The 23221-nt window shown below is 42.1% G+C and overlaps 1 protein-coding gene and 1 long non-coding RNA gene across 2 annotated transcripts; both read left to right on the forward strand.

The window, feature by feature from the left end:
- Positions 1 to 308: 308 nt before the first annotated feature.
- LOC115147663 (uncharacterized) lies at positions 309 to 3287 on the forward strand. Its single transcript, XR_003866444.1, has 2 exons — positions 309 to 379; positions 3003 to 3287. It is a non-coding gene; the product is annotated as an uncharacterized LOC115147663 (long non-coding RNA).
- Positions 3288 to 8846: 5559 nt separating this feature from the next.
- Positions 8847 to 17880, forward strand: LOC115147661 (zinc finger protein 436). Its single transcript, XM_029689954.1, has 3 exons — positions 8847 to 8928; positions 15641 to 16076; positions 16473 to 17880. Exons 2-3 carry the CDS (start codon positions 15647 to 15649, stop codon positions 17669 to 17671), a joined length of 1629 nt encoding a protein of 542 aa, XP_029545814.1. The 5' UTR covers positions 8847 to 8928; positions 15641 to 15646; the 3' UTR covers positions 17672 to 17880.
- Positions 17881 to 23221: the final 5341 nt, after the last annotated feature.

Raw genomic sequence — 23221 nt, forward strand, 5'->3', positions numbered from 1 at the left:
TTGCGTTTGTTGGTGACTGCGTGTGTGCGTGCGTGCTTGCATTTGTTGGTGTGTTCGTGTGCCTGTGTGTGTGCTTGCATTTGTTGGTGTGTGTGTGTGCCTGTGTGTGTGCTTGTGTTTGTTGGTGTGTGTGTGTGTCAGTATGTTAGGTTTGAATGCCTTCCCTGTCCCCCTAGTGGAGACTGCAGGCAGAGGCCGAGGCCGAGACCGAGGCAGAGGCCAAGACCCGGAGACAGAGACAGAGACAGAGGCAGAGGCAGAGACAGAAACAGAGACAGAGACAGAGACAGAGACAGAGACAGAGACAGAGACTGAGACAGAGACGGGCTGAAGGGAGTTACAGGAGTTTACAACACTGGCCAACAAGGCTGCACAACAGGTAGACAAACACATCTACACCACAACACAACACTGTTAGTGAATGCAACTCAACTCAACATAACACTGTTAGTGAATACAACTCAACTCAACACAACAGTTGCAATAGTGTGTTGTGTTCTTAATAGTGTGTTGTTAATAGTGTGTTGTTAATAGTGTGTTGTGTTGTTAATAGTGCGTTGTTGATAGTGTGTTGTTGATAGTGTGTTGTTGATAGCGTGTTGTGTTGTTAATAGTGTGTTGTTAATAGCGTGTTGTTAACAGTGTGTTGTTAATGGTGTGTTGTGTTGTTAATAGTGTGTTGTTAATAGCGTGTTGTGTTGTTAATAGTGTGTTGTTAATAGTGTGTTGTGTTGTTAATAGTGTGTTGTGTTGTTAATAGTGTGTTGTTAATAGTGTGTTGTTAATAGTGTGTTGTGTTGTTAATAGTGTGTTGTGTTGTTAATAGTGTGTTGTTAATAGTGTGTTGTTAATAGCGTGTTGTTAATAGCGGGTTGTTAATAGTGTTTTGTTAATAGCTTGTTGTTAATAGCTTGTTGTGTTGTTAATAGTGTGTTGTTAATAGCGTGTTGTGTTGTTAATAGTGTGTTTTTAATAGTGTGTTGTTAATAATGTGTTGTTAATAGTGTGTTGTTAATAGTGTGTTGTTAATAGTGTGTTGTGTTGTTAATAGTGTGTTGTTAATAGTGTGTTGTTAATAGTGTGTTGTTAATAGTGTGTTGTGTTGTTAATAGCATGTTGTTCATAGCGTGTTGTTAATAGTGTGTTGTTAATAGTGTGTTGTTAATAGTGTGTTGTGTTGTTAAAAGTGTGTTGTTAATAGCGTGTTGTGTTGTTAATAGTGTGTTGTGTTGTTAATAGCGTGTTGTTAATAGCGTGTTGTTAATAGTGTGTTGTTAATAGTGTGTTGTGTTGTTAAAAGTGTGTTGTTAATAGCGTGTTGTGTTGTTAATAGCGTGTTGTGTTGTTAATAGTGTGTTGTGTTGTTAATAGCGTGTTGTTAATAATGTGTTGTTAATAGTGTGTTGTGTTGTTAATAGTGCGTTGTTGATAGTGTGTTGTTGATAGTGTGTTGTTGATAGCGTGTTGTGTTGTTAATAGTGTGTTGTTAATAGCGTGTTGTTAATAGTGTGTTGTTAATGGTGTGTTGTGTTGTTAATAGTGTGTTGTTAATAGCGTGTTGTGTTGTTAATAGTGTGTTGTTAATACTGTGTTGTGTTGTTAATAGTGTGTTGTGTTGTTAATAGTGTGTTGTTAATAGTGTGTTGTGTTGTTAATAGTGTGTTGTGTTGTTAATAGTGTGTTGTTAATAGTGTGTTGTTAATAGCGTGTTGTTAATAGCGGGTTGTTAATAGTGTGTTGTTAATAGCTTGTTGTTAATAGCTTGTTGTGTTGTTAATAGTGTGTTGTTAATAGCGTGTTGTGTTGTTAATAGTGTGTTTTTAATAGTGTGTTGTTAATAATGTGTTGTTAATAGTGTGTTGTTAATAGTGTGTTGTTAATAGTGTGTTGTGTTGTTAATAGTGTGTTGTTAATAGTGTGTTGTTAATAGTGTGTTGTGTTGTTAATAGTGTGTTGTGTTGTTAATAGCGTGTTGTTAATAGTGTGTTGTTAATAGTGTGTTGTTAATAGTGTGTTGTGTTGTTAAAAGTGTGTTGTTAATAGCGTGTTGTGTTGTTAATAGCGTGTTGTGTTGTTAATAGTGTGTTGTGTTGTTAATAGCGTGTTGTTAATAGTGTGTTGTTAATAGTGTGTTGTGTTGTTAATAGTGTGTTGTTAATAGCGTGTTGTGTTGTTAAGTGTGTTGTGTTGTTAGTAGCGTGTTGTTAATAGTGTGTTGTTAATAGCGTGTTGTTAATGGTGTTGTTAATAGTGTGTTGCTAATAGTGTTCTGTGTTGTTAATAGTGTGTTGTTAATAGCGTGTTGTGTTGTTAATAGTGTGTTGTTAATAGTGTGTTGTGTTGTTAATAGTGTGTTGTTAATAGCGTGTTGTTAATAGTGTGTTGTTAATATCGTGTTGTGTTGTTAATAGTGTGTTGTTAATAGCGTGTTGTTAATAGTGTGTTGTTAATAGCGTGTTGTTAATAGCGTGTTGTTAATAGTGTGTTGTGTTGTTAAAATAGTGTGTTGTTAATAGCGTGTTGTGTTGTTAATAGCGTGTTGTTAATAGTGTGTTGTGTTGTTAATAGTGTGTTGTGTTGTTAATAGTGTGTTGTTAATAGTGTGTTGTTAATAGCGTGTTGTTAATAGCGTGTTGTTAATAGTGTGTTGTTAATAGCGTGTTGTTAATAGCGTGTTGTTAATAGTGTGTTGTGTTGTTAATAGTGTGTTGTGTTGTTAATAGTGTGTTGTTAATAGCGTGTTGTGTTGTTAATAGCGTGTTGTTAATAGTGTGTTGTGTTGTTAATAGCGTGTTGTGTTGTTAATAGCGTGTTGTTAATAGTGTGTTGTTAATAGTGTGTTGTTAATAGCTTGTGTTGATAGTGTGTTGTTAATAGTGTCGTTAATAGTGTGTTGTGTTGTTAATAGCATGTTGTTAATAGTGTGTTGTTAATAGTGTGTTGTTAATAGCTTGTGTTGATAGTTCTGGTAACAATTCTGGTTACTTTCCCCCAATTCTCAGGTTTTCCGGAAATCCTGGTTAGATACTCTTGGAATCGTGGGGCATTATGAAGAAAATCCGGAATCCTCCAACCAGGATTTCTGGAAAATCTGAGAATTTTGAAGCCCTACTCCTAGCCTATATATAATTTACACAAATTGAAACACTGTATGCAGCTTTGTGTAACACTGTGCATTTTCTCTGTCATTATGGATTTGATTATTCACATTAGAATTATGAGATGTTGTGTTGACCTATACTAACATGATGTAAAACTGAAGGTAAATAAAAAGGTAATTTACGTTACTGCTTTGTTTTCATGCTTCTACAGAGTTTAGGCATCATTCAGGATACCTGTTTGTATAATTTATCACCACCTAACCTACTTGAAGAGACAGTAGTGATTTATGCAATGGCTGTAGTAGCTTCTTCGTTCAACCACAAGATGGAACTATCGACCCGTATTAAAAACAGCTTGTAAAGAAGTTGCTTTGCGATCTGCCAATACAGTTTAAAAAAGAAGGTGCTGCTAAAAATAGTTTTCAAGACATTTCACGGATTATCTGAGCAGAAAAATAACAATAGCGAGGCTATATACAGGGGGTACCGGTACAGAGTCAATGTTCGGGGGCACCAGTGTCGAGGTAATTATGTACATGTAGGTAGCGTTATTAGAGTGGCTATGCATAGATAATAAGAGAGCAGCAGTGGGGGGGACAATGCCTATAGTCTGGGAAACCATTTGATCAGGTTCTACTCTCTGCTGTCAGATGCTCAGCTGGATGAGATGGCCACTCCAATACCTTGACTTTGTTGTCCTTAAGCCATTTTGCCACAACTTTGGAAGTATGCTTGGGGTCATTGTCCATTTGGAAGACCCATTTGTGACCAAGCTCTAACTTCCTGACTGATGTCTTGAGATGTTGCTTCAATATATCCACATCATTTTCCTGTCTCACTTTGTGAAGTGCACCAGTCCCTCCTGCAGCAAAGCAGCCCCACAACATGATACTGCCACGCCCGTGCTTCATGGTTGGGATGGTGTTCTTCGGCTTTCAAGCTTCCCCCTTTTTCCTCCAAACATAACGATGATCATTATGGCCAAACAGTTCTATTTTTGTTTCATCAGACCAGAGGACATTTCTCCAAAAAGTACTATCTTTGTCCCCATGTGCAGTTGCAAACCGTAGTCTGGCTTTTTTATGGCGGTTTTGGAGCAATGGCTTCTTCCTTGCAGAGCGGCCTTTCAAGTTATGCCGATATAGGACTTGTTTTACTGTGGATATAGATACTTTTGTACCTGTTTGCTCCAGCATCTTCACAAGTTCCTTTGCTGTTGTTCTGGGATTGATTTGTACTTTTCGCACCAAAGTACATTCATCTCTAGGAGACGGAACATGTCTCCTTCCTGAGCGGTATGACGGCGTACTATTGTTTGTACAGATGAACGTGGTACCTTCAGGCATTTGGAAATTGCTCCCAAGGATGAACCAGACTTGTGGAGGTGTACAATTCTTTTCTGAGGTCGGCTGATTTTTGATTTTCCATGATGTCAAGCAAAGAGGCACTGAGTTTGAAGGTAGGCCTTGAAATACATCCACAGGTACACCTCCAATTGACTCAAATTATGTCAATTAGCCTATCAGAAGCTTCTAAAGCCATGACATCATTTTCTGGAATTTTTCAAGCTGTTTAAAGGCACAGTCAACTTAGTGTATGTAAACTTCTGACCCACTGGAATTGTGATACAGTGAATTATATGTGAAAAAATGTTCTGTAAACAATTGTTGGAAAAATTACTTGTGTCATGCACAAAGTAGATGTCCTAACCGACTTGCCAAAACTATAATTTGTTAACAATAAATTTGTGGAGTGGTTGCTGGTGCTGGTGCCACTGAAGCTGTTTAAATTATTGATTGAGGACCTCTATGTAGTTGTGATTGCTTTTATGAAATGTTTATTTTTTGTTTATTGTGCTGAATTATTGTTTTATACAGATGTGTATGCTTTATTCTGTTTTTGTTGTAATGTGTACAGGGCTCTCTTGTAAAATAGATTTTAATCTCAATGTGACTCCCTGTTTAAAGGTTAAATAATAAATATGGTCTGTATATTGAATTTAATTTCAGATTAATGGTCATTACGTGAACATTAACAGCCAATACTATACAGTACATTTGGGAAAGTATTCAGACCCCTTGACTTTTTCCACATTTTGTAACGTTACAACCTTATTCTAAAATGGAGTAAATAAATACAAATCCTCATCAATGTACACACAAAACCCCATAATGACATCACAAAACCCCATGATGACAAAGCAAAAAACAGGTTTAGACATTTTTGCAAATGTATTAAAAATAAAAAACAGATACCTTATTCACATAAGTATTCAGACCCTTTGCTATGAGACTTGAAATTGAGCTCAGGTGCATCCTGTTTCCATTGATCATCCTTGAGATGTTTCTACATCTTGATTGGAGTCCACCTGTGGTAAATGCAATTGATTGGACATGATTTGGAAAGGCACACACCTGTCTATATAAGGTCCCACAGTTGACAGTGCATGTCAGAGCAAAAACCAAACATGAGGTCGAAGGAATTGTCAGTGGAGCTCCGAGACAGGATTGTTTCGAGGCACAGATCTGGGGAAGGGTACCAAAGAATTTCTGCAGCATTGAAGGTCCCCAAGACCACAGTGGCCTCCATCATTCTAAAATGGAAGAAGTTTGGAACCACCAAGACTCTTCCTCGAGCTGGCCGCCCGGCCAAACAGCCAGTGAACGCGGTAAGCTATACCAATCGCCCCCGGCAGGAACACAGAACCTAACAGGCAGTGGTGGAAAAAGTACCCAATTGTACAAATACTAGAGTTAAAGTATAGATACCTTTTCAATAGAAAGTTATTCAAATGAAAGTCACCCAGTAAAAGGCAAAGCATTTGGTCCTAAATATATTTAAGTAGTAAAAGTATAAATCCTTTCAAATTCCTTATATTAAGCATAACAGCTGGCACCATTTTCTTGTTTTTAAAATTTATGGATAGCCAGGGGTACACTCCAACACTCAGACATAATTTACAAAATATGCATTTGTGTTTAGTGAGTCTGCCAGATCAGAGGCAGTAGGGATGACCAGGGATGTTCTCTGTTTAGTGAGTCTGCCAGATCAGAGGCAGTAGGGATGACCAGGGATGTTCTCTGTTTAGTGAGTCTGCCAGATCAGAGGCAGTAGGGATGACCAGGGATGTTCTCTGTTTAGTGAGTCTGCCAGATCAGAGGCAGTAGGGATGACCAGGGATGTTCTCTGTTTAGTGAGTCTGCCAGATCAGAGGCAGTAGGGATGACCAGGGATGTTCTCTTGATAAGTGCATACATTGGACCATTTTCCTGACTTGCTAAGCATTCATAATGTAACTAGTACTTTTAGGTGTCAGGGAAAATGTATGGAGTTGAAAGTACATCATTTTCTTTAGGAATGTAGCGAAGTAAATGTTTTCAAAAATGTAAAGTACAGATACCCCCAAAAAAACTACTTAAGTAGTAACTCTAAAGTATTTTTCCTTAAGTACTTTACACCAGTGCTAACAGGCGGAGGCTGGGGTGGTGGTGGGAGCTACCAGCCAGAGCACAGCAGCAGGATCTCTACTGGTAAATGTGTGCTTTCATATTGTTTTCTTTGGCAACTGTGGTATCAGCAGGATAAACTCCTCTGTTCTGTACTTTACCTTGGAAAAATGAACTCCGCAAAGGGACTCCTCTCCGTCTCGTCCCGCTGCGTCATCCATTATTTCCAAGGTAATGTACAGGACGTCTGCGTTTAGCCCTTACATAATACACAGATGATATGAACTTGGTGAAATCCCTGACCTTCCCCCGCCTGCTCTCTATCTCCTCAAAACCACAACGTTTCATCTCCCGTGGCTAAAATAAGAATGAATCTGTTCTGTATATGAAAACAGAAGTGTTTCCTGTTGGAATGCCGATGTGTGATCTGAACAGATTTACTCAGCTATATTCTATACTTTCTCCTGGTCTGCAGCCAGAGAGAGACGGTAGGCCTCGTCTTGGAGACGCCGGATCTCCCACATTTCCTCTAGAGACTGAAAATCAATACAGGGACAGTAACAAAAACAAAGCCATTTGGATTGTTAAGTTACAAGACGAATCCTATAACTAATATTATACTTAATAAATTGATGATAAAAGTGGACGAGGTCATTTAACGTTCCAAACCTCTAGTGTCACTGAAGCTTGCGTTGGCGCAACAGGCAGGTCCATCTCCATAGGCAGAGTCTCTGGCTCCTTTAACATAAAAATACAAGAAATCACTAGTGTCTCAAATACTTTATTACTTTTGTATACAGTTTAAAAATTCAGTTTCTTTTAAAAAATATAATGAATTACCTCTGGTATTTATCAGGTGACCTCCCCCTTCCAAACACACCAGCTATCAAATACCTTCAATCTTAAGTACAGGGCAGACCTCCCTAGCCCAGCTGATTTGATTGCAGCTGGACACATGCTGGACACATGCTGTCCAGCTGCAGGGGAACCAGCCTCCTCCTCCTGTCTGTCTTAATGGCTGCTACATTTTGGATTCATCTGGGGGAATGTTTCCCCCCAAAACCTTGAAGCTGCTCTCCTCCTGACCACAGGGCACCTTGTTCTGCCTCACAGGATACTCTAAAGATCATGGACTGTTCCCCTGTGTATATTGGGATACTTTTAATTAGATGAAATAATGGTTTCCATATATCAGTACCTTTTTAATCAGTAAAATAGCCGTCAATAAGTCTGTTTTTAATCACAAGATAGATTCACACCTAGCTTACTTACAAAGCAAGCACTGTGTCCACTGCACTGTATGTGCGTCCTCGTGTACTGTAAGGATGTAGGGCCAACGTACCGGTCCTGTTCAGCAGCTGGATGGTAGGGTTAGCGATCAGTCAAAACCTCATATTTATCAGCCCGCTTCTCCCTGTTTGCTGCCTTTGGACTCCAGCATTAGTGCGTCTTCTGAATGATTGAAATCTGACCGGTGTAAAAACGTTATAAAAGTTACAATAATGACTCTCCGCATAATCAACGGGGGAAGGGTACCATCCTCGCGCACCCCACGGTAACTGCTGCTGTGGTTAGCTAGCTAGTTAGTCCAGTCACGCTTCATGTTTAAGCGATATTTGAAGAAAAAGTCAACTAAATCATTCACAACATGTAGCTATAAACACAACATAACAGCAATAGGGGTGTCCATGGGGCTGGGGATGAGAAATGTCCGGTGAGAGAGAGGCAGGTTGGGGTTTCCAGGGTTGGAGAAGTGCAGAAGTTGTCATATGCTGAGGCAGTGAAGGAAGTAGAGGAAGATGGGTCTAGGAGAGGGATCCGGAGAGGGGTGTGAGTAGTAGATCTGTACCAGTCCAGAGGGATAGGCCGAAGAGTGATATGTTTCAGTAAGATTGGATTTTTAGCATTTATAGCAATTTATCAACTGTACTGCAGGGATGGAATGTAAGTCACAGAAAATAGAGGTTGTGGTTGCAGCTGCAGAGAGGTATTTGGGTGTGTGAGACTTGACATCAGAGTTACAGGGTGTGTTAAGTGGTGGTGTCCCATCCTTTCAGGTTGTTGATCTGAGGTAGGACCCCTTATGGAAACAAATGCAGTATAACTGCAGTATGCTGTAAATACTGCGTCCGAAATATATATTTTTTTACTGCAGTAATTTTGAATTGTAACTGCAGTTATATTGGCGTATAACTGCAGTTCAACTTTGAGTGTAGGGTACTTGGCGATTATTATAATTTAAGCGTAGTATAAGGGAGTTCTACTCCAGTCTAGTAGGTGGCGGTAATGCAACATTTATTGGATACCGAACGCCGTTAAACCCCACCGAAGAAGAGTGGCTAGCAAGTATCGGTAGCAACTTCTCAAAGTCAAATTCCAAGGTAAGATTAGGCTTTATTAGGAAGTTAAATCAGGGGTGAAAGTAAAGCGGAACGGTCCCGTACGGAGTCCCGGTAAAATATATAGTGGGGGTACGAGGCGCGCGTGGACAACAGTAGATGCAGCAATTCAGGCTACAAGTGTAGGCCTTGTGACAATTGCAATACACCACACGTAGTTCTGAATCTCTTTCCATTCATTAAATTGGGGTTTGGATGCTGATATTATTGTGACTGAACGAATGTCCGCGGGTAGCCTATAGGAGCGCCTTTGTTAAGTGCTTTGTTTGACAATCAGATGATAACCTCATAACTGCTTGTGTTTATGCCACATTAAAAAGGCATAGGCGGCGTGTCCATAAGGCTAGGGGAAGCTAAGCTTTAACTAACATGGACAATTATATCCTAATTAGCTTACTCCTGTCTATACAGAAATTCAAAATAGGCTACTACACTAGAAAGCATGATATGGCCACAGAGGATCATTAGCTTAAAAAAAACACCTGTCGATTGTAGACTGATCTAAAACAATCGGAAGGGCCCGCAGTTTGGGCAGCGCGCGCTTCAAATACCAAAATAGATCATTGTTAAGTTGCGACTGTCAGTGAAAAGCAGAGACCCAGCCGGTCATATCGCAATATTTAAAAATACAATCGCGGAAAAACTGTTTGAAAAGCAAATGGCTGTTGCTGTAAAGGGATGACAATGAAAAGACTCCAATCCGTCTTTTAGATATCAAAATTCTTAACTTAATTGAGCGAACAGTATCTTATTGGCACCAGCGGAGAACCTCGGCCATATCCCCGGTGACACTTACAAAAATGTACCATGGTACTTTCATTCATACCATGGTACTTCTATGGTACTTTGACTTATATCATGGTATACTCTGATTCATGGAAATGCACCATTGTTTTAGCCTTGAAGTACTGCCATGCACCTAAATAATGCCATGGTATTGCATCATTTATACCATGTGGACCATGGAAATACCATGGTTTTAAACTACATGCGTTCAACCATGGTAATGAACAAAACTGATCAAATGGTACCATCTTTATTTATTGCGTGTTACCATAGTACAAAGACAGTATAATACATTAAATGAATAAACCCCATAAGGCCAAGCGGTTGGCTGGTATTATATTGATGAATTTATATACCTGTATGGGCAAGTTTCTGATAGTCAGAGGCAGGCTACCATTGTTGGACCTACTTTGATGTTACAGACAAATAAAAAGGGACATAGTTGCAGTGAAAAGAGGTACTACTTAATGTATTAATAGAACTGTTGTGTTGCTGATGTTTGGGTGACCTGACATGTTTACAGTATTTATAGTCACGGGCCTGTTTCGGCTCACAGGGGTCTCTCTCTCTCTCTCTCTCTCTCTCTCTCTCTCTCTCTCTCTCTCTCTCTCTCTCTCTCTCTCTCTCTCTCTCTCTCTCTCTCTCTCTCTCTCTCTCTCCTCTCTCTCTCTCTCTCTCTCTCTCTCTCTCTCTCTCTCTCTCTCTCTCTCTCTCTCTCTCTCTCTCTCTCTCTCTCTCCTCTCTCTCCTCTCTCTCTCTCTCTCTCTCTCTCTCTCTCTCTCTCTCTTCTCTCTCTCTCTCTCTCTCTCTCTCCTCTCTCTCTCTCTCTCTCTCTCTCTCTCTCTCTCTCTCTCTCTCTCTCTCTCTCTCTCTCTCTCTCTCTCTCTCTCTCTCTCTCTCTCTCTCTCTCTCTCTCCTCTCTCTCTCTCTCTCTCTCTCTCTCTCTCTCTCTCTCCTCTCTCTCTCTCTCTCTCTCTCTCTCTCTCTCTCTCTCTCTCTCTCTCTCTCTCTCTCTCTCTCTCTCTCTCTCCTCTCTCTCTCTCTCTCTCTCTCCTCTCCTCCTCTCTCTCTCTCTCTCTCTCTACTCTCTCTCTCTCGTAAACCGAGGAGCAGCGCCAGATAAACAACATATTTTAAACGTTGTCATAACAGTGCGCACCAGTACCACGGTATTTTCCTGTCATGATACTGCACAAAAAAAATACATGGTACCATGGTATTATTTTCATTGTACTACCATGTTACATTTGTGTAAGGGGAGTGTGCCACTTGTTTTTTTTTTTGACAAAAATGTCCTCCTCCAGGTTAGATGGATGTCATATTGTATTTGTCTCATTTCGTAGGCCGATTTATATGGATCAGACAACATCGTTTTTATTGATCAGTTTGTCAATATCGGCAGACTAGTCTACCCTGTAATTGTTGTAGTATTTCAAATAAATAATGTACCCGCACTTGGGTGTCTTCTAGCCGTAAGAATTCAATCTCCTTTCACCCATTAACAGCATTAAATCATTGACAATGATTTGAGTGTGTAGAATAGATTTGTAGTTGTAAACACATTCTCAGACATGTAACTGAGTTGTGAATAAAAAACACTTTTGTCGTTGTAATCGCGTTCGAAAACTTGGAAGGTAATAATTGCATCTGTACGAAATGGACCTGCGCATGTCAATTTCGCTCGCTCAGACTTTTGGCAGCGCTTTAGCGCCATCCCGTGACAACAATGTTTGTTGATATGCAAACTGTGATTTGCAAGGACAGAGATGACAGGATCTCTGGGAGTTGGGACCTGTTGCTTCTAACCAATCAGATGAGGTTTTCGTCTAAATCAAATTGTATTTGTCACATGCGCCGAATACAACAGGAGCCTTTTGGACCCAGACGTGGGCTCTGGTAACGCTTGCCACGTGGTAGCAGAGGGCACAGTCTATGACTTGGGTGACAGGAGTCTTTGACAATTTTTGGGGCCTTCCTCTGACACCACCTAGTGTGTATAGGTCCTGGATGGCAGGAAGCTTGGCCCCAGTGATGTATTTGGCCATACGTACTACCCTCTGTAGTGCCTTACGGTCAGATGCCGAGCAGTTGCCATACCAGGCGGTGATGCAACCCGTCAGGATGCTCTGGATGGTGCAGCTGTAGAACTTTGAGGATCTGGGGACCCATGCCAAATCTTTTCAGTCTCCTAACAGGAAAAGGTGTTGTCATGCCCTCTTCGCGACTGTCTTGGTGTGTTTGGACCATGAGTTTGTCTGTGATGTGGACACCAAGGACCTTGAAGCTCTCGAACCCACTCCACTACAGCCCCGAACAGGCAGCTCTGTTGCCTGTTCGGCCCTCCTTTTCCTGTAGGCCCCGATCAGCTCCGTTGTCTTGCTCACATTCAGGGAGAGGTTGCTGTCCTGGCACCACACTGCCAGGTCTCTGACCTCCTCCCTATAGGCTGTCTCATCGTTGTCGGTGATCAGGCCTACCACTGTTGTGTTGTCAGCAAACTTAATGATGGTGTTGGAGTCATGCTTGGCCATGCAGTTGTGGGTGAACGGAGTACAGGAGGGGACTAAGCACACACCCCTGAGGGGCCCCGGTGTTGAGGATTAGCGTGGCAGACGTGTTGTTGCTTACCCTTACCACCTGGGGGCGGCCCGTCAGGCAGTCCAGGATCCAGTTGCAGAGGGAGGTGTTTAGTCCCAGGGTCCTTAGCTTCATGGGCACTATGGTGTTGACCGCTGAGCTGTAGTCAATGAACAGCATTCTCACATAGGTGTTCCTTTTGTCCAGGTGGGAAAGGGCAGTGTGGGGTGCAATTGAGATTGCGTCGTCTGTGGATCTGTTGGGGTGGTATGCGAATTGGAGTGGGTCTAGGGTTTCCGGGATGATGGTGTTGTGAGCCATGACCAGAATTTCAAAGCACTTCATGGCTACCGACATGAGTGCTACGGGGCGGTAATCATTTAGCCAGGTTACCTTCGCATTCTTGGGCACAGGGACTATGGTGGTCTGCTTGAAACATGTTGGTATTACAGACTAGGTCAGGGAGAGGTTGAAAATGTCAGTGAAGACACTTGCTAGTTGGTCCGTGCATGCTTTTAGTACACGCCCTGGTAATCCATCAGGCCCCCCGGCCTTGTGAATGTTAACCTGTTTAAAGGTCTTGCTCACATCGGCTATGGAGAGCGTGATCACACAGTAGTCCAGAACAGCTGGTGCTCTCATGGATGCATCGGTGTTGCTTGCCTCGAAGCGAGCATAAAAGGCATTAAGCTTGTCTGGTAGGCTCGCGTCACTGGGCAGCTCGCGGCTGAGTTTCCCTTTGTAGTCAGTAATAGTTTACAAGCCCTGCCACATCCAGTGAGAGTCGGAGCCAGTGTAGTACGATTGGATCTTAGTCCTGTATCGACGCTTTGCCTGTTTGATGGGTCATCTGAGGGCATAGCGGGATTTCTTATAAGCGCCCGGAATAGTGTCCACTCCTTGAAAGCGGCAGCTCTAGCCTTTAGCTTGGTGCGGCTGTCGCCTGTAATCCATGACTTCTGGTTGGGATATGTACGTACGGTCACTGTGGGGATGACATCGTCAATGCAGTTAGTCACTGGCTTCATCAATGAGGTGGTATAATCCTCAATACCATTGGATGAATCGCGAAACATATTCCAGTCTGTGCTAGCAAAACAGTCCCGTAGCGTTGCATCTGCCTCATCAGACCACATCGGTTATTGAGCAAGTCACTGGTACTTCCTGCTTTAGTTTGGAATTATGGTCAGATTTGCCAAATGGAGGGCGAGGGAGAGCTTTGTATGCATCTCTGTGTGGAGTAAAGGTGGTCCAGAGTTGTTATTATTAAAAAATTTTCCCCCTTCTGGTTGCACATGTGACATCCTGGTAGAAATGAGGTACAATGGATTTTAGTTTGTCTGCATTAAAGTCCCCGACCACTAGGAGCACCACTTCTGGATGAGCATTTTCTTGTTTGAATATGTCCTTATACAGCTCGTTGAGTGAGGTCCTAGTACCAGCATCAGTCTGTGGTAGTAAATAGACGGCTACGAATAATACAGATGAGAACTCTCTTGGTAGTTAGTGTGGTCTACAACTTATCATGAGGTACTCTACCTCAGGCGAGCAATACCTCAATACTTTAATATTAGACATTGCGCACCAGCAGTTATTGACAAATGGACACACCCCCCGCCCCTCGTCTTACCAGACGTAGCTGCTCTGTCCTGCCGAAACACAAAGAAGCCAGCCAGCTCTATTTTATCCGTGTCGTCGTTCAGCCACGACTCGATAAAACACAAGATATTACAGTTAATGTCCCGTTGGTAGGATAGTCTCGATCATAGATCGAGTTTGTTTTCCGGTGATTGCACTATTGGCCACGTTAGGCGCACCAATTGGTTTCACCTCGTTAGTCAGTATGTGTTACACCTGTGCTGGCTTGTCATCTCATTAGTCAGAAGGTGTATCACCTGTGCTGGCCCAGGTGATATTTAATAGTGGCTGGCCAAGTACTCCAGTTGCTTTCAGCGATGTGGAGGGTTAACATATTTTAGTTTACTTGATAATATATATATATATATATATATATATATATATATATATATATAATTATTATTTTTTTTTTTTCATTTCCCTGTTTACTTTTTGCTCCACGTCTTTCGGTTCTTTCAGGGTTTTATTTTGTTTACCTCTTCTTGGGCAGATTTAGTGGGTGTCTTTTTGGTCCCAGTTGTTGATAGTCAACTTTCAGTGGACACCCCCATGTGTCTTTCAGAACCCCTCCTGTTTCATTTTGGTTGTTGTCAGTGACTTTTTGTTAGTTTCCCCTTCTGTTTGAGCGTTAATTTTTGGTTTCTTGCTGGGAAACGTAACACTATCCATAAAAGAAAGACCTATATACTTACCCGCCATCACAGCTAACAGGTGGACATTGTGCAATCAGTCTTAGTGGTAACCTGGTAACGCACGTCGTGATTGACAGGTGGTTTCCCCAGACAACATGGCCCATGTGAGCTGTCACCAACCAACCATTGTAGAGTATGCTGGTCTATGAAACTTCATCTGATTGGTTAAAAGAAACCTGTCCCACCTCCCAGAACTCCTTCTCTCGCTCTCCTTGCTTGCAAATCATTATGTAGATTTAACTTCATAATTTATAACATTCTATGTACTTATAAAAAATTTTAGTAGTCAGATTATTTGTCGACGTACATCCAATCAACATGTCTCGACAAAAAGCTAGGCCACAGGTCTAACAAAGTTAGCTAGCTAGCTACTAGGTGCTAACTAGGTTACTACTAGGTTGTCATCTTCAACCTCTACGCTAATGCTAATTGTGAATGATCACATTATTTGTTATCAAGTCAATAATGTCAAATATGTGATGTGTGAATTGTTCATCTCAATCAGGCAACACTAATCACTAGCTAACCTTAGTAAGTTAGCATGGCTAGCTAGCTAGGCCGTGTGTTAGCTAGCTAGCCAACCTTAGTTACCTAACTTAAATTTTAGTAATCATTTACTTAGCCATTTGTCCAGTGTGATTACAAAACAAATTCAATTTTGGTTCAGCTTTAAACTAACTTCGTGCTTGTAATTTAGCTATCTAGCTAGATCACATCCCACCCTAGTGAGAAAGGTGATAGTAAAATTAATCAGTAAGCTGCAGTTAACCCAATAAAGCTAAAAAAAAAATGGTTAGCTTGCTAATGTTTTCGTTGCCATCGCCACATCAATGTTAGCTAGCTAGCTACATTTTCTTAGCAGAATCCTAGAAGATGAAATATTTTGCATGCATGGTCTATCTATCCTTTTTATTAGCAAAGCTATTCTAGTGAAACTCACCCTGTTTGTGAAACTCACCTTTCACTTCTTCTTTTTGTGCCTCTTTTGAATCCATCTGTAGCCTTCCATGTCTGAACCCAAGTCCACAGAGTCCCCAGGTTCTGGCTGTGGTGTTCCAGCCCAGAGAACCTCAAAGCAGGGTCCAGAGATGGTCTCAGTGAAGCTGGAGGACTGCAGTCAACCACTGGAACTCAATGTGATTGTTAAAGAGGAGGCGGAGGAGAGAGCAGTCAAAGAGGAGGCAGAGGAGAGAGCAGTCAAAGAGGAAGAAAAGGAGGAGGAGAGAGCAGTCAAAGAGGAAGAAAAGGAGGAGGAGAGAGCAGCCAAAGAGGAAGAAAAGGAGGAGGAGAGAGCCATCACAGAGGCGACGGAGGAAAGACCACTCAAAGAGGAGCTGAAGGAGAGCGGAGTCAAAGAGGAGGAGAGTCCAATCAAAGAAGAGAACAGAGATGTGTCTGCTCCAGATCTAGAGGAAGTAGATGGTATCACTGATCCAGGTAAGCAGGGGATTCCAAAACTATTATTGACAGCTCACTTCCCACAGCTATTATTGTTAAAGTGAGCTCAGTTTCTAGACAGAGATTGTGGTAGCAGTATACCACTAACCCACTGTGCAACTTATTTACCGACGTGTGTCTGTATCTTTAAATATTGTGGTGTCAGGATCCTGTTATGGGTATGCTTGTCACTGGCAGAGACAGGATAGTTTGTCAGGATCAAAATAAATATTGAAGGAGCGAAGCTCAGGTAAAAGTTAGAGGAAAACCGTCAATGGATACATGTTGCCCTAAGAGATGTGCAAAGTTAGTCTTAGTTTTAAGGCAGCAAAATGTGTAGACTATGCAAGAGGTGTGTAGACTTTAACTAGCTACTGTATGTCCATATTCCCACAGGAGAGATCTCCAACCCAGGTTCAGACAGTGAGCCCAGTTCCACAGCATCAGGAAACCATAAACAACACAGACAGAGGAACTCAAGACAGAAACACCACTGCATGGACTGCTTCACTAGTTTCTATGAGCCAGAGGAGTTGAGAAGACACACTTGTAGGCCCCACCCCTGTTCAGATTGCAGAGGCAGTTTTATTTGCCCAACTCAGCTCAAATCACACCAACAGACTCACAGAATAAAGAAGACTTACCCGTGTGATCAATGTGGGAAGAGCTTTCCGACACCAAGCAAACTAATGACGCACCAGAAAACTCACACGGGAGAGAAGCCTTACCACTGCTCTCAATGTGGGACGAGCGTCAGTAATTTAGCACATCTAAAGCGACACCAGAGGATAATACACATGGGAGAGAAGCCTTACCACTGCTCTCAGTGTGATAAGCGCTTCAGTCAGGCAGGGCACCTGAAGACACACCAGCGAACTCACACAGGAGAGAAGCCTTACCACTGCTCTCAGTGTGGGAAGAGCTTTGGTCGGGCAGGATCTCTGAAGACACACCAGATTACTCACACAGAAGAGAAGCCTTATCACTGCTCTCAATGTGGGGATAACTTCACCAGTTTATATTTCCTAAAGAAACACCAGATAACTCACACAGGTGAGCAGCCTTACCACTGCTCTCAGTGTGGGAAGAGCTTCAGTCAGGCAGGAGACCTGAAGCAACACCAGCGAACTCACTCAGGAGAGAAACCATACCACTGCCCTCAGTGTGGGAAGCGGTTTGGTTGGGCACGAGCTCTAAAGACACACCAGCTAACTCACACAGAGGAGAAGCCTTATCACTGCTCTCAGTGTGGGAGGAGCTTCAGTCAGACAGCACACCTGAAGAAACACCAGCTAACTCACACAGGAGAGAAGCTTTACAACTGCTCTCAATGTGGGAAGGGTTTCAGTCGGCCAGCACACCTAACGAGACATCAGCGAACTCACACCGGAGAGAAGCCTTACCACTGCTCTCAATGTGGGAAGAGCTGCAGTCAGACAGCAGACCTAAAGAGACACCAGCTAACACACAGCGGAGAGAAGCCTTACCACTGCTCTCAGTGTGGGAAGAGTTTCAGGCATTTAACAACTCTGAAGATGCACCAGATGAGAAGCTTTTCCACTGCTGTTAGTGTGGGAAGAGTTTTAAATGCCTAAAAGAACATCAGAAGATGTTGCCCCAAACTGACCTTTTATAATGATGTTGCCAAGCTGGGCATCTAACAATATTGACTGAGTTTATTTGATTTATATATATATTTTTTTCCAACCTGATGTACATTGTCATATAAAAAATGTACCAAAGCGTATGAAATATGACATGAGGGTCACATTTAAATTAAAGTCTCTATTTCTCCAGAAATGTATTCAGTTTCTATCTCCAGAAATCAATTCTTTCTTCACCACACTTCTATTATCGAAAGTCAACCTCTCTCCTCTTGGGAACGTTTTATTTGCTTATTGATGTTATTTCACCAGTGTTGGGGAAACACATTAGTAACACGGGGTTACAGTAATACTATTACATTACTCAGTAACAAGGTAACAACAAAGTTGAAATCTGTATTTAAATAATAACTAGTTAGCAATGTGTTACTTCGTAATATAGTTGCAGTGTCATGCTGTGTGGTGTGTCCATGATCTGAAGGGATTTCACCTGTCAGGAGAGGCAGAACCTGGTTTACAGGTAAATACATGAGAAGCCTTACTCACCTGACCGCTCACATTATATAAAAACATCAACAAAGTTCAGGACAAACACACATTAAGAACACCTGCTCTTTCCATGACATAGACTGACCAGGTGAATCCAGGTGAAAGCTATGATCCCTTATTGATGTCACTTGTTAAATCCACTTCAATCAGTGTAGATGAAGGGAAGGTCGAAGATGGATTTTGAAGCCTTGAAACGTGTGTGTGTGTGCCATTCAGAGGGTGAATGGCCAAGACAAAAGATTTAAGACACCGGGTTGTGTCAAGAACTGCAACGCTGCTGGGTTTTTCACGCTCAACAGTTTCCTGTGTATCAAGAATGGTCCACCACCCAAAGGACATCCAGCCAACTTGACGTAACTGTAGGAAGCATTGGAGTGGAGTCAACATGGGCCAGCATCCCTGTGGAACGCTTCCAACACTGAGGCTGTTCTGAGTCAATAACTCCATATTAGGAAGGTGTTCCTAATGTTTTGTATACTCAGTGTATACCTTCTATAAACGACAGCCTGCCCTGAAATTCTATACATGAACTTTACTATGTACACACACAGGTTCACTCCAGCCCCAGATTTTTCTACCCCCCCCAGGCCACCCTTCTCTCCCAGACCCCCTTCCACCGCCAGTCCTCCACCCCCAGCCATGGAGCTCCAAGGGCCTCTGGGGTCTTCTTCCCATGGTGGTCACATCAATCTCTCCTTTATCAAATCCAGTGTCCCAAGGTCTCATAAATGTGGAAAGGGTCAACACACATCAGCAGACTATCACAGACTCCCAGCTAGTGTTGTACAATTCAACTAACTTTCCCCAGGTTTGCTGGAAATCCTGGTTAGAAAATCCTGGAATCGTGGGGCAATAAGAAGAACATCCGGAATCCTCCAACCAGGATTTCTGGAAAACCTGGCATTTTTTTTGTTTATTTAATTTTTAAACCCTACTCCAAGTGTGTGTGTGTGTGTGTGTGTGTGTATATAATTTACATAAGTTGAAACACTGTATGCAGCTTTGTGTACACTGCATTTTCTGTCATTATGGATTTAATTATTCACTGTCATTAAGTTATGTTGACCTATACTAACAGGATGTAAAACTGAAGGTAAATAAAAAAGTAATTTACGTTACTGCTTTTTTTTTTTATGTTTCTTAGTACAGGGTTCAGGCATCATTCAGGATACTGGTTTGTATAAAATATCACCACCTAACCTACTTGAAGAGATGTCAGTGAAGTTGAATGCAGTGGGTGTAGTAGCTTCGTTGAACCAGAAGGTGGCGACCTGTAATTTAAACAGCTTGAGTAAAGAAGTTGCTTTCCTGCCATGACTGGCCTCACACTCCAGTACTGTAGGTGGCACTGCATGCACCTTTCCGCCAATACATATTAAAGAAGAAGTTGCTTTCTTCAAATAGCGGAACCTTGATCAAGGTGCTTCACGTATTATCTGAGCTGACCATTGTTTCCAAACAAAAATGTATGAAGATATAAGATCATATTCTTAAAATGGCAATCAGCAGTAGAAAACATAAAGCATTTATGTAAATTGCTGCGTGTAACCACTCTCAAATTCCTAGACAGAGCTATGGATGCAGGACTGAACATGCATCCATGATAGTTTTGAAGCTATGTAGTGTTGGTTTACATTTTATTTATCAACACTGGAGTAAAACAAGCTTTGTTTAATATTTTGGGTTTTGATGGGGTAAGAGTTTATCTAAGCTTGTGAATAATTTCTAAGTTATATTCTTCAAGAATCAATGGGTACATGAACGTAGGCAGCAAAATAATGATTTAGTGCAGTTGCGCAATGTATGCATCTATCGCAGCCTTGTCTGTCTTGAGTACATAGATGAGTATTCTCACGATGACAGTGAAGTGAAGGCGAAAGAATGGCAAAAAGATCAGACCTTTGTCTCCTGTTTACCACCTTTGTCTCGAGTACATACCTACATCTCCTGAATACAAACCAAGTAAACTTACGTGTAGCTCTTCATGCTCTCTTGAGAACTTTGAAGATCTTGAAATTGAGTCAGTTGGCTATGCTGAGCGCTCTGATGTTGAGCCAGACCAGGATGAAGTGTGCCGACCAGCAGCGACAGGAGTAGTGGAGATTTTTGGAAAGAGTGGATTTCTGCTTTTTGGCCGACCCCCATAATGTGTCGGGCTGGGTAAAGGACAAACTGGGAATGGTTACATCTGTGAACGTTTCGAGAATTGTTGAGATTTTTTTGCGTGCATCCTCCGCTCAGAGGAAGCGGACGCTTCGTTTCACGTGTTTTGATTTGCTCTACGGAGTAGGGCACCACTCAGAGATGATCAGTGGGGTAGTGTAGAGGTGGATCAAATTAAACATATTCCTGGTGTTTGTTAAACCCACCGTTTGGTAAGACACAGACCCGGTGGCAATGGCGAGACTGAGAATACCCTGTCTGTCTTGTTGAGCTTTGACACAGAGTTTCTACCTGATAAGGTCAGATTAGGTTATATTTGCTATTCTGTGAGGGCCTTTGTTCCGAACCCGCTACGGTGTTTGAGGTGTCAAGGATTCGGACGTGTTGCAACCAGTGTGTAGAAGGGAGATCCCACGCTGTGAGAAATGTGCAGGGGGGCATAGTCAGAGGGAGTGTATAGTTGGGATAAAGAAAGCAGTGTCAACTGTGGGGGCGGCCATGCAGCTGGGGATCCGAAGTGCCGTGCGAGAGAGATACCGGTTGAGACTGACAGAGTTCGAATGGGGCAAAAAAAGTTTTGTATGCTGAGGCAGTGAAGGTTCATAGAGGATCATAGAAGTAGAGGATGATGGGCAAAGAGTGAAGGATCATGACAAAATACTAGTAGTAGGCCACCACTGAGTGACCCAAACAGTTTGTGTTTAGTACGGTTGGTTTGTTGATGTTCGTTGCTATGGTAATTAACTGTACTGCACGGATGGAAAGGAAGTCACAGAAGATAAAAGTAGTAGCAGCAGAAAAGTTATTTGGAGTGAAATATTTTTTTCGGCCAAAGAGTTTTACCCGACACGTTGCAGGGGGTGTTGAAAGAAAGAGTACCGTCCTCCCAGGAGTAGTAAGATAAGGTGTTTCATGACTTTTGGTTTTAGTGTTTAGGGTCGGTGGTGCAAATAGTCTTTTTCCCGTTTCCCTTTTTGTTTTGATAAATGCAAAACTAAGCCAAAAAAGCGACTAGTCTACCGGAAATTCTAGTCTGCCGGAAAAAGATCATAGACATTTTAGTCATTTAGCAGACGCTCTTATCCAGAGCGACTTACAGTAGTGAATGCATACATTTCATATTTATTTATTTATTTATTTTTATGTACTGGTCCTCCAGTGGGAATCGAACCCACAACCCTGACGTTGCAAACGCCATGCTCTACCAACTGAGCCACACTTGACCTTGTTCTGGTTGAGTGGAGAAGAGGTTGGGGACTGTTGAGTCATTGAAAGTAACTCGAAGTGGACTGTTGGTGATTTCTTGCGTTTCTTCCATCCAGAGGGATCAGGCGCTCCAAACCACGTTTCTAGGGACAAGAGCTGTGAATTTCTTTGCTCTCCGGAGCAGGGTGCCATTGAAAAGAGTGATAACTGGGGTGGCATTAAGTGTTGAGGAGGAGCAATTGAAATAGAAGATTCCCAGTGTATGCCATGCCTGCCGTTTGGTGCGACGCAGACCCGGTGGACAGAATGGTGAAACAGAAGATACTGTCTGTCCTGTTGAGTTTTGATGCAGTTTTTACCCGACAAAGTCAAGTTAGGATGTGTCAGTTATCCCGTGAGAGCTTTTGTCCTGAATCCATTACGGTGTTTTAGGTGTCAAGCTTATGGTCATGGAGCTGAAGTGTGTAGGAGGGAGATTCCTAGATGTGAGAAGTGTGCCGGAGGGCATGAGACAAAGGAGCGTGTAGTATCGGTGGGAAGAAGTTGTATGCGCGTTAACTGCAAGGGGTACCCATGGTGGTGGAGTTCAGAGGTGTACGGTGAGAAAAAGACAGTTTGAGGTTACCAGGAAAATAGATGTTGTGGTGCCAGCTGCAGACAAGTACTTGGGTGTATGAGATTTAATGCAGAAGAGTTACAAGGTGTTTTGAATGATAGTGTCCCGTCCTCCCAGGCTGCTGCCCTGGTGTAGGATCAGATATGGTCAAAGTAGTGGGATAGTGGTGAGGTTTTAATGGGTGTAGAGTTAGTTGGTAGGGCAAATTATTTATAAAATGTGTTATTAATTCATAATAGAGAACAGTAGGTTGATACACAGCCAACTCAGTAGGTGGTGGCATGCACCTATAACGTATGTTTGCGGACCGCCGTAATACCATAGAAGAAGATTTTGTCAAATATTTTGTTATAACTAACTCAAGATGGACCACAGCCTGTCCTTTAAAGTGGGAACAAATTCGTGCTTTTTGTTACTTTGGCAAAGGGTAAAATCTACAAAAATGTGATAGTTTTGGGAACAAAAAACTGTATTGAGATCAAATGTTTCATCGATGTGAAAGTTTGCATGATGTAGTACAAAATCTATCTTCTCCCACTGCCGTCCACTGGGCATCCTCTCATCACCATATTTGGTAGTGAGAAGAAACGCCAACCGGATGCTTCACACTTATATATCCGGGGAAATATCTGGCTCATTGTTCTATCTGTGACGTCGTTCTGGGAAAGGAGGTAGTTCGGGGTTACGCTAGCTAGTTAGTTGTTGTTAGTATCGTCGGTAGTCAACGTTTCAAAGTCCCGTTCCAAAGTAAGATCAAACATTAAAACATCCTATAACGATTCTATGTACATAATAGCTAGTCTTCAGGACATTAGAGACGGTTTAGCCATGTTATCTAGCTAACGTTAGCTATAGTAGGTTGACGTTGAAGTTGCCTAGGTTTTCATCTTCAACCTAGGGTAGCTAGCAATCATTGTTAGCATGCACATTTGTTTAGCTAGCTATCTTCAAGACGCTGTGTTGTGACTGATCACATTATTCGTCATCAAGACAATGTCAAATATGTG

Source organism: Salmo trutta, chromosome 14, assembly GCF_901001165.1.
Source record: "Salmo trutta chromosome 14, fSalTru1.1, whole genome shotgun sequence".
Taxonomy (NCBI): Eukaryota; Metazoa; Chordata; class Actinopteri; order Salmoniformes; family Salmonidae; genus Salmo; species Salmo trutta.